General features: G+C 39.2%; 1 protein-coding gene across 3 annotated transcripts in view; it reads right to left on the bottom strand.

Moving 5' to 3' along the window:
- Positions 1-2,894: 2,894 nt before the first annotated feature.
- Positions 2,895-12,531, bottom strand: part of TBCEL (tubulin folding cofactor E like) — a 69,895-nt gene continuing 60,258 nt past the window's right edge. For all 3 annotated transcript variants that reach the window (XM_070473465.1, XM_020891389.2, XM_020891386.2), the window contains exon 8: positions 2,895-5,740. In XM_070473465.1, the coding sequence (XP_070329566.1) occupies positions 5,422-5,740 (319 nt within the window). In that variant the 3' untranslated portion in view covers positions 2,895-5,421. The remainder of the gene's footprint in view (positions 5,741-12,531) is intronic.

Raw genomic sequence — 12,531 nt, forward strand, 5'->3', positions numbered from 1 at the left:
TCTGGAAGGGGTGTGAGGACAAGTTCCAATTTGGATTTAGAGCCACCAGCCACATCAGTGATTTTTGATATAGAGCAACTCAATTTAGTGAATGAATATTGAGGGACACCTCATTTTAGTGTTTTAGCGAAACATAAGGACTCAATAGCAGGGGGTGTGTGTGTGCGTGGAGGGATATGAAGGAGAACTTCAGTGCCAAGTACTGTAGTACAGCTGTCAACTGCAGTCAAATTTCTGGGGCTGAGTCCTGGCTCTGGTGTCATTTATCAACGGCGTGACTTTCGACAAGTTACTCAGCCTCTCTGTGCCTCATGAGTAAGAACATGGAGATAATAGTGCTGAACCATAGGGATGTCATGAACACCAAAAGGGTTTAATATAGGTAGACCATCTAGGTTGGGCCCTGGTTGATAAATAAATGCTCAGTGTTTAGAAGAAACATGAAGATGAAAATTATAAGCCTGGATCCGTGGCACTGATGAACACAACCAGGAATTCTCTTTACTTTTGTCTCATCTTCCTCTTGGATTATGAGTTTGTTACTCCTCTCTTGATATGTGTGCCTTAAAATAGAATGCAAACTGCTCAGGGGCCTAAACTACATTGAAGAAAAGCGTAAGATGTTCACGTATATTATACTCATAGGTCTAGGCAAATACATGTATTTGAACACTTCAGTAGATCAACTAAAAAAAAAAAACCTTAAACATTTTTAGGGTTATTCTCAAATTTTTGAGGGATATAGAAATTCATTATATTTTAAAGAGATATAATGTTATCCCCTTCATGTATTAACTCAATTCTTAAATCTCAAGTTACACTAAAAACTTAACATTAGATGAAATGACTTATGTTAATATTTATCATGACCTATATGTTTTTAAAGGTTATCTGGCTAAATTTGAATCCTGAAATTCTAAGCTGGAGAACACAGATAACTTCTTTTCCAGAGAAGAGTTGGAAAGACAACCATGACTTCAAAGGTTATCCTTCCTGTTTTACATGTATTCTAACAACTGTTAGAAGGTATAGTGCTGTTCAGTCCAGTGGGGTAATGGGTGTCTTGATATATGAATACCATGCAAAAACTTGGAGAATCTCATAATAAATACTAGTTAAATAGAACTTAGCACAGAGGTTAAAACTACAATTTTCTGAAATTTGAATATGAGGTAGAAATAATCTTAAACAGATCATGATACTTCTGCATTTCTGAAGAACTGAGAAAAAATGATAAAAAATTTAATAGATACTGTCTTCTAAATACAGTAACAAAGTATACATAGTTCTTGGACTTCAATTCTTGGTACAAGGTTCATTTATAACAGATCACTGAGAAATTATTGATAAGCAGATATGGTTCAGTGCCCCAAACGCTAATTCTTATACAAAATTATTTTCAAAGGAAATAAGTGTCACTTGGAACACTGTCACAAAATCTTAATTCATCTAAATGAGATTCTTACTCAAAAAGGGGAATGCCAAATATCTCAAAAGTGGGGTTTTTATTTTTAAAAGAGCATGTTAGAAGTATAAAACTTTGCTAACAAAAAAGTAGTATTTCCTATCACACTTTGTTTTGCAGCTTTAATCTCTAACTTTGACAACATGCCAACTAAATTTCTTAAGCTGATCAGATTCTTACCAACTTAGGCCCAGTTCCCCAGAGGACTCAACCAGAGCACTATTGTCGACTTTTTGCTATATAAAAATAAACATGTACTTTGACGACACAACTCCAGAAAAAAAAATCAGAACACAAACAGAAAGTGGACTTGGATTTTTAATTTTTTTAAAGATTATCTCTCTCTATATATATTAATAAAAAGTGCAAAGAATAGACCTTCATGTTTAAATTATATTCTAAAATAAAATATATATATTTCCATTAACTGCAGGAGACAACTGGCAAGTAAAGAGCCTGAGAGAGTCCAGTCCCTCTCCATCACTACAATGGACACATATTCGAAGGAAGCACCTATGAAAAATAGAGTGTTCACAACACACTTGGTAACACAGAGAGCTTCTGGGTGTTCTTGGAAGCAGTTGGTTTGCATTTGCAATCCAACATGAAATGAGGGGAAAAGTCAAATTCTTCAATGGAAAGGACATTGCTTAGAACAATCTATTATTCTGCATTCTGTTTTATTTGCCCTGGAACCTAGCACCTCCCATGGAGCAAGCCACCCTCAACACACGGGCTCCTAAAAGCTGTCACCTGAGGGCCTCAAACAGTGACAAGTTACTGGTGTAACATGTCTTCCCTGTTTATAACACTGCTGATTTAGCAATATAGCTGAAACATTTGGTTAGAACTGACTTTCTTTTCTTTTTAAGGAAACAAACTTTTAAAACATAGCATCATAACATTTGGCTCTGTTACATACAGCTCATGTTTTGGGCTTATTGTCACCAAAAGGTCTTAAAGGAACAAGGGTTACATAATATCTGCTTTCTTAGGTATTTACAGTCATGTGGCAATAGGTTACAGAAACAATAGAAACTTTCAATAAGAAAAAAAGATACATGACTCTGAACTTTTTTTTTAAAAACAACGTGGGATATTTCAACAATTCAAATTCAAAAATTTATTTCCACTGTGGTTTCAGCAGCTCCATGCCCACATGAAAAGGATGCCTCAGTTTTGACTTGGTTTTCTTTTATTACTCCTTTCCTTTTTTGTAACTGAAAAGAATTTCTATTTTAGAAAAGATATGTTCTATACACTGTGCCTGTAGCAACATTATCTGTAATACTGGCTATGACAGAATTTTGCTTCATAAATGTCAATGATATGCTCTCGCTGAATCTGGATGAAGTTAACATTAAAACACAGATAAGCTACAATCAATTATGCATAACTTGTTGACTCAAAAATCCAGTCTCTCTTCTCCTTCTTTTTGACCTGTTATAAAAATAATTTTGGTTACAAGTGTCTACACAGCACCAATTTTATTTCAAGAGCAGCATCTTTACTCGGCCACCCAAATAAGTCTACATGTATACATGCTCAAACAGCTTTTCTTATTTACTTCTGATCTGTAACTCTAAAAGACTGATAACTGCATTAGATCTTGTCTCAATCAAAAATCATTTAGCAATGATTAGAACCATCAATTACAATGTCCCCCAAATACCCATGGCCATTGAATTAAATGAGAAGTTCCCTTGACATGCAACTGTGTAATCGGAGAATTATGCCTGCAGCTGATGGGCACTGTGTTCTGTAGTAGCAGAAGGAACAAGTCTCTAATAGTAAAAAAGCATTTTCATAAAACTTTGTCATATATAAAATATCTTATTAATTGTTACTATTTCACTGATGATTAAAGCGTAACACAGGTGTTCGCTCTGCTTTTTGCTGTGAGACAGTCGTGGGTCATACAGCCTTAAAAAATAAGAGCTCATCTGTTTCCCAGGCTGACAAAAGCGACGGGCTCAATTACACTGTTTCTCTCTCATACTCTTTTGCACTCACACGTACGTACACAAAGCACCCACAGTTTTAATTGTCATGACACTGTTGCCACACTTTTTCCCACCTCCAAAAATCTGTCAGGAAAATGTGATTGCAAAATAATTATTCTTGTCTATACCCCACCTGGATCTCCATTGTTCATTTTTATGATTTTGAAAGATAAAGTCTGCAGCAGAAGGAGAGCTGGCCTCATTCATCTTCCTAAACCCTTTGGTTTCCACCTTCAACATTACAGTGAATATAGATTTGACTCAGCAAGCCTGGGTCAAAGGCTTTACAGATACTGAACCTGAAGTGCATTAAGAGAATAAATATCTGCTATTGTGGCCTAGGATGACTGAAAAAGTAGCAATAATAAACACAACTTTGTATCAGAGAAGGGTTTACAAGAGTCACCTAAAAATTTCTTAAGAAATTAAGTTTGTAGAAGCGATGGAATCATGTAACAAAGGTCAAAAGGTCAAATGCAATCAGATAACAATTACATTCTTTGAAAAATACTTCATGTGCACATTTTCTGCCCCAGTGGCACTAAGTCCTTCTCAAGTCTCCCTTCGGTAAACACGGTGGATCCAGAAAAACATATCAAAGAAAGAGACTACATTGATTAACAAAGGAACAGAAGAACAAACCAAAAGATGTCAGAGCAGGTAAGGACTACCTTTTAAAGGAAAGTGCTTTAAATATGATTGTGCATAAAACATAACTTGGAGGCAAATCTGAAGTTTTGACACTTATACTTTACTCAGAGATTAGTCAGAGCTGTTCTCCTGTAGGGGCAACTAAGTTGAAACATAAAACAAAAAGAATTGTTTAATTATGACATCACAAAATCTCAGGGAAGAACTGGGAATCAAAGATCCCTTTGATGAAAGTTTCCCACTTCTAACACAAAGTGCGAGAGCAAAGACTTCAAATGATGCCAGGCAGGAAAGTCATGAAACACTTTCTCCCATATCCCCTCTACGTGACTCCCTCACACATACTACCAAGAGTTTATTAGGTAACTCTTAGCTCTCCTGGCATGTATATCCATTGCACTATTGGATTCTTCATAAAGTCAGACCTCCATTCCCAATAAAGTAATGAAAAAGATAGACATGAAAAAAATACATTCAAAAAGCAAAAAGCAAAGAACTCTGGGATTTGACCTATTTCATGTGAGTAATGGGCGATCTACTGGGGGAGGAACATTAAGACTGGGACAGTCACACACACAGAGCTCAGACTGCTTGTGCCTGCACTTCCAGCAGCCGGCGTTCCTTCATGGACTCTTCTTCCAGACCCTAACAGAACTAAAGGTTCCAACTGAGTACCTGAGATCAGAATCAGGTTGAGAAATGCTTGAAACACGTGAAATTATTTCAAAAGGGAGAAATGAAGAAAAAACTTACCCAAGTTGAGCAATGAGAAGTTAGTTATGGACAGAATAAAACTATTGGGCAAACCTGCAGACATGAGTCATAAGGAAAAATGGAACTCAAGAAGGAAAGGAGAGAGGGAGGGGAAATGGAGGGGCTGAGAGAGAGACATGCCGGGCCTTCCTGGAAAGATTCCTCGTCTCCTGATTTAAGCGCAAGAGGCCCTTCTGGGGGACGCACTGCTCACACCAGCGCCACAAGTGCACCTGGGTGGTCGTGACGACCAAGTGGTGGACAGATGCCTGTGAGCACAGTTGGAAGTTGGTGCTGTCCGGTCATCTCTCGTGAGGGTGGACACAGGGGCTGGGCATGTGGCCAATTCAGGTGGCAGAGCCGAAGGAATCGGCGGTAGAAAATACCAAAAACAGCCCCCTAGCCCATTTTAGAGGGAAATATACAAAACCCCCCAAAGCCTAAACTAAACAAAACTAAACAAAACAACCTTCTCCCTCCTGAAGAAAACCTCATGGAACAAATGCCCTGCAAGTCCGAATGTGTATGTCCTCACAAGGCTGGTGGAGGTTATTTTGTCTTGGATTCCACAAAAATTTTGTCTCCATCCCTAATGCCAAAAGAATGCAAGGCTCGAGAGCTGTACTTCATTTCCTCTGGGCCAAAGGGCGCTTCATGGTCAAAATAGTAGAGAAGCATGTTGCTCGTGGGTAACTGAACTAGAGTTTTGAGTTGTTTCTTTAGTTCTGCTACTGTTTGGTCCAGACGAATGTTCATCTCTTCCACCTGGTCCTTAAAGTGGACTTCTACTTTCGCACTGCTCTGGGGTCTCAGGTCCACTTCTGCCAAAGGCTCCAACTTCCCATATTTTGTGATTAGTTCATGATACCTAGAAGGGAAAAAAAAGCAAAACAGTGACAGCCTAAACTACTAGCACATGAACTACTAACTTCTTCAGAACTACAGGTAAACTACTGGTATTCTCAACATCTTTCTAATATCCTACTCTAATATTATATCTGCTTACCTACCTACCTATCTACTGTGACGATGTGGAATCTGTGATCTGATATGGTTGTCTCCTTGAAATCTCAGTAAAACCCCATCCTTGCAGACAGGAGGTTTCTTCTAAAGATGGCTATCGTGCCTGCTGCTAATAATTATGGAAGAACAGGCTTAGAGAGGAGAGGAGAGGAAAACCTAACAATTAATGAAAGAATAGGCTCAGAGAGGAGAGAAGAACCTAAAAAGGTAGACACTACAAAGGTTACAGACAGAAGTAAAGTCACTCTATAGAACCTACTTGCTTGGGCGTCATCATCAACGGGTACAGATATCTAAGTCCATGTTTTTTGGTAATAGCTGGAAAGATGGACATAGACCAGCAGTTTCTGACCCCAGAGAAGTCATAACTTACAAACAAAAACATTGTTGTAAAAAATAGTTGTATATTATCTATTAACTCTGATTTTTCAGTGATGTTGTGTTTGAATGGTTCTGCCTAGCCTAGTTGACTGTAATACAAGTAGTTCGTGGAAGAATCAAAAATGTGTTCCTGTAAAAAAGTGGTAAATGAGGGATACAAGTTCCCTGATCAAGGCAGGAATTAAAGAGCCAAAGATACTAGGAGAAAAGTGAATTATGCAGGTGGGACCAGGGCTAAAAGGACAAGTTTCCCATGTGGAAAATCTTGTCTCATCTGCCAGCTTGGAGGATGTAGGTTTGATCTCCCCGAGGAAGCTGAGCAGTTTTCTACAAACCAGAGAGGGGAAAAGTGCTAAAAAAAAGATCTGATATTAGCTTTACTATAACCAAGATATACTGAGGTTAATTCTGGATCAGAATACAGTTGGTCATAAACTTACTACTCCCCCATGTTCTCCACCCTACTTTGGCTTTCAGCTCAGTTCAGTTCAGCCACTCAGTCGTGTCCGACTCTTTGCGACCCCATGAACTGCAGCACGCCAGGCCTCCCTGTCCATCACAAACTCCTGGAGTTTTAACTCAGTTTAAATAAGTGTCATAACTAGGTTGGTAGAACACTGAAGCTGCAGTGAGACCTCTGTGGTCAGGGATGGAGGCGATCATTGCCATGAAGCGGGGGACCAGGTAAAATATAGCACTGGCCTTGGAGTCAGAAGATCTGGTGTCAGAGTCTGGACTTATAATTAGTTGTGTGACTTAGCAACTCACTCAAACCTTTCATCTCTCAGATTCCTCACTAGTAAAACTGGGATAATAAGTCTGGTCTTCCTACCTTATAAGACAGTTGGGAGGATCATACAAAATAACAAATGAGTAAGAACTTGTAAATTCTAAGTCCATATACAAATAAGTATTAAGACTCCATTCCTGCTGTCTGGGACTTATATTATTAAAACACACACACCCTTTAAAAAATGTATGACTGAAATCTACTTAGTAAGGACTTCTTGGAAAAGGTGGTAGTATGATGAAACACATTGCAGAAATTTCTCCCAGGTCTTGGACCCCAAAAAATATTTTTTAAGGGTAAAATATTGCCAGCAGCAACTAATACAGAAAAAGAGGGAACAGTCTTATTCAAATAGCCTTTTAAAAGGAACCAAAAGCTTTGTGCTATGTGGTTGTGTTAATAAGCAAGGATCCTAATTCGACCCCTGGAAGACATAATGGAGAAAGAAGGTAAGGAAACAGAATCCTTACCAAGGGCAGTACCTTGAGTGTACTGATCAACACTTTTTAATTTAGAGCAAATGGGGCTGAAGGAGAATGGAGTCCGCTGGGAGGAAGACTAAGGCCATCCCTCAGGGATCAGAAGGTTCTACACCCCACTGCCAGGATGTCAGGATCGTAGCAAGGGGAAACAAAACAAAACAAAATAGTCCACACAAACAAAAAACAAAAGCACCAGGACTTGAAATTTTCCAAGGCTCCAAACTGAAAATGCAAAATGACTCAAAAGTCCAAGGGTATCTTTCTGTTACCCAGTCTCCTAGTATATGACTTCAAGTAAGTGAAAATAGGTTATCATAATTGAACAAAATCTTGGGAAAGATAGCAGAACCCAGGGGTCAAATAAAAGCTGAACCCAGTTCTACAGATGTTTTCCTTTCAGATTACAGGAAAGTAGATAGAATTGTAACACCCCAGACTCTCAGACTCTGTCCAGGAGGGACAAAAGAAACAGTGGTGAGGGGGTCAAGGAGTTTACTTATACCATGTTTCAGCAAAGACATGGTCTACAGAGAGAGAGACTCACTTTTAAGCATAAGCAAGAAGATAAGACAAAGACGCAACTAAGCACATACCACACAGCAAAAGGAATAAAAGAGAGAAACACATAAGTAAAAGGCAGAGGGGAACTCGATCTCAAAGAAAACGTCTCAATTAAATGAAAATGCCCCACAGATACTCCAAGCTGCAGAAATTAATGAGTGCATTAATATAATAAAACGGGAGCTCAAAGATAAAGGATAAGCAGCAGAATGAGATGAAAAGTGAGATTTCAGCATCAGTGAAAGAGACTAAGCAAAATAACACATTTCCTACCAAATAAATAAATTAGAAAAAGCATGACCCAAGAATATTATACCTCACCAAGTTTTGTTTTGTTTTTTTCCCAGAAATAAACTTAACAAGGAAACTTAGGGAATAAGGCACCCTCGAGTCTTTTTGAAAAAGAAAAACACTAGTCAACAATGAGATTAAAGAACTAGTGGTAAGCCCTGAATCTATTTAAATATAAAACTAAAACTTAATATTATAGCTGTATAATCCTATGCTTATTTATACTTGACATTATAGTCAACTGAATTTATCTCAAGCATAAACATATTTGTACACAAAAGTATGGCCCATGTGCAGGAATTAGCCTATTTGTTATAACCGGTCAAGTTTATCTACAAATTAAATGACCTATAAATTAGGACACTCTAAGGTCTTATAGTTTTCTCAAACTCAACATGTCCAGAGATAATTCATTGTTGCTTCCCAACCTTCTCTTCTAGTCTTTCTTATCTTAGTAAATGGCACCAGAAACTATCTAATCATACCAGCCAGAAACTGAATAGTCATCCAGATTCCTTCCTATCTCTTTTCTCCACTTCTCCCACTCAATCAATTGCTGTGTCATACTAATTCTATTCCTAAATATTTCATGAGTCTATCTGCATCTTTTTGCCCACTTGTTCAAGCCACTATCATTAATAACACGGATTGCCACAGCTTTCTTTGGATGCATAAGCTGGATGAGTCTCCTCAGTATTTGTTCCAACCTCATCCTAGAAAGCCTTTCTATACTGCAAAGAGGGAAACTACATTTACCACCCTTCTTTTCAGGTGAGATTTAACTTTCATCAATCTCATTCAACAGCCCTGGGGAGAGAGAGAGTGGCTCTAGCAGACGTGGGTGGGAACAGCTTGGTTAGAGGCTTCCTAATGATCAGATGGAGAAGGCAATGGCACCCCACTCCAGTACTCTGCTTGGAAAAATCCCAGGGACGGGGAAGCCTGGTGGGCTGCCGTCTATGGGGTCGCACAGAGTCGGACACGACTGAAGTGACTCAGCAGCAGCAATGATCAGATGGTGGTTCGCATACTGTGTTCCTGCAGTCAGCTCCCCTGGCAGCAGCTCGCTGGTCTCCAGGTCACAGCTAAGGTGGTGTGATCCACACCCAGGGACAGCAGCTTCCTGAGTCTCCCCTTATCTGGTGCTAGTGGAGGAAGCAGTGCCCTTGGTGGTCTAGTTCTGCAACACCACTCTAGAGATAATGCTAGGGAGGCAGCCTTCCTCAGATTCTATAACATCTTATTCTTTGCATTAAATCCCTTTCTTCTTAAAATAGCTCATGCGGCTCCTCTTACCTGAATCTCAAATGATATGATATTCCTTTTAATGGTTTCCCACGACCTCAGAGCAACTCCCCAATGACCCTTGTCTATATTACAGCCAAAGTCATTGTTGTAAAACACAAATTTGACCACAATACTCTTCTCTTAAAATCACACAAGACACAGAGAATAAAGTCTTAGGTCTTTAATATGATTAAGATGGGCAGAATTTAGTCCCTCCCCAGTCATCTCCATTCCTTGGTGTTATTCTCAAGATTATATCATGTTATGTGGCACAGTTGATCCTAAAATAGGGAGATTAACTGGATGCCTGCTCAGTCGCTTCAGTTGTGTCTGACTCTGCAAACTTATGGACCATAGCCCACCAGGCTCCTCTGTCCAAGGGATTCCCCAGGCAAGAATACTGGAGTGGGTCGCCATGCCTTCCTCCAGGGGAATCTTCCCAACCCAGGGACTGAACCTACATCTCTATGTCTCATGCATTGGCAGGCGGATTCTCTACTACTAGTGCCACCTGGGAAGCCCATTAACTGGGTGGGGCCTAATCTAATCATATGAGCCCCTAAAAGCAGAGAAACTTCTCCAGCTAACAACAGAAGAGGAAATCAGGGAGATTCCAAGCGTGAGAAGGACCTGACATGACACTGCTGGCTTGAAGATGGAGGGAGGCACATGGAAAGCAGGAGAAGAAACAGAATTAAGCTGCCATACTGAACAAGCCTGAAAGGTGACACCTCTCCAGAACCTCCAATAAGGAATACAGACCCACTGACTCCTTGATTTTGGTCTTGTGAGACCATAAGCAGAGAACTCAGTTAAGCCATCCTGTGCTCACACTTCTGACCCATAAAAACTGTAACATAATAAGCAGACATTGTTTTAAGCCACGAAGTTTACAGCAATTAGTTATAGTAGCAATAGAAAACTAATACTTTGATTATATAGGTGCCTTCATGATTTCATTCCCATGTAACTCTCCAAACTTATCTTGTGTCATCAATATAACCACATCCTATACCTGTTTTCCACATATTTAATCTTAAAATCAAGGTTTATTTATTGATTTTGAGGTAAAGTCAGCAGAGTTTTGTATATGGACAAAAGCTTGGATATAGACTATAACAAATACTGACTCTTTATGCTATAAAAATGAAGAAAAAATATTAGAGTTGTGACTCACGAGAACTACTACATACACTGAATATGTACCCCTAAAATTACATAAGTGAAAATCATAATTTTTAGATAATATGTTTATCCCCAAATATCTTTATTTTGGATTATTGTTAAGCAGGGAAAATACAAAAAAATCATGATTTTACAAAATGCCCAGTAAATTTTAGAAACCAATTTCTTGATCCACCAGCTTAGATATTTTATTCATTATTCAAAATTTCATCTAAACAGAACTATACCTGCATATTCTGTATTATCTGAGCTTTTCTTAGCATCAGCCCCAAAGCTATAGCCATAAGAGGTAAATGGCTTTTTTTTTCCCTAAAGCTGTATGATTTCTGATGATTAAGTAGTCTTCAAAATGAATGATCTCAATTTATAGTCTACCAATCAGTACTTCTATCTGGCTATTAAAAAGTATTTAATATTGGTGAGTCTCACTTCTGAAGTGGGCAAAATGCTATAGGCCTACCTTGGAAGATACTACTGACAAGGATATACTGTAATAAGCAAATGCTAAAATGTAATATATACTGTGTTTGTGTTCAGGAGTTCTGAATACCATTCCCCCACAACTTTCCAACAGAAAATGACCAATCACAAGAGAAACAAAATTTACTACACACAGCATAAAGGCCAGCATGGCCACATGGGTGACTGAAAATGATAAATGGAAGCCAAATGCTAGCTGCAACCTTGTGAAGAACACTACCCACAGACAAACTGGCATTGTGCTTCTTCCTCCTTCTTATTAAATAAAAACACCCACACAGAGAAAAGCTTCTTTCAACTTTAAGAGTCTGAATGGTGAGGAGTGAGAAATTCGTTACTTGTAAAGCGGGGCTGCGGGAGGCACTAAGCGGGGGACTAGAGAATGAAGCCACGCTCAGTGGCGCTGGCGTTGGGCAGCCCACTCCCAGTGAGGAGAAACACACCTTCACACACGAGGGGCTCCTGGGCCACGGCACAGCTGCCTAATGTGACAGACACATGGGCATATTTTAGTAGCGTGATGGTCAGGCTGGGAGAGGTATGCCCCTTTCTCCTTACTGCCCATTTTCACTCTTGATTCCTAAGATAGCCAGGAGCATTTCCTCAATTACAATTCAGTCACTGGTCTATGAAGCTAGAATAGAGACCTGGCACACTACTTGAAAATGACTGTAGGTTCCTACCATAATAGTCTGAGGGTGAATTTATGAAAAAACCTAATCCCCAAAGATGAACAGAGACAAAGGTTACCTTGCAGTCTTATAAACTATCCTAAGCAATATGAACTTAATATTTTATATAATTTTTAGGAACATGGAAGACTAAAGGAGGCCTAGAGGCAAAGATTTTAAGCTGGCAGAAAGCTCCCACATTTGGACCTCATGTCTCCAAATCCATAAAAGCAGCTGCTCACAATCTCAAGGAGCATCCTAGAGAAACATGATGAGTCTCACATAAAATGCAAGTGCATCACCACAGTGGCATTATAGGTATCCCAGAAGTGCTCCAACTCCCCTTTAGAACTACCTGGAGGTGTGCTCATGGGGACCTATGCAGCAGTGGTAAGCTAACAATTCTACTACTCTACTGATTCTCAAAGGCAGAGTCATATTGAATCAACCGGAGTCTTTATCCTAAATAAAGCTATTTTACTTCAAAATAAGGTCTTCCCTTGTGGCT

Source organism: Odocoileus virginianus, chromosome 10 (genome assembly GCF_023699985.2).
Source record: "Odocoileus virginianus isolate 20LAN1187 ecotype Illinois chromosome 10, Ovbor_1.2, whole genome shotgun sequence".
Taxonomy (NCBI): Eukaryota; Metazoa; Chordata; class Mammalia; order Artiodactyla; family Cervidae; genus Odocoileus; species Odocoileus virginianus.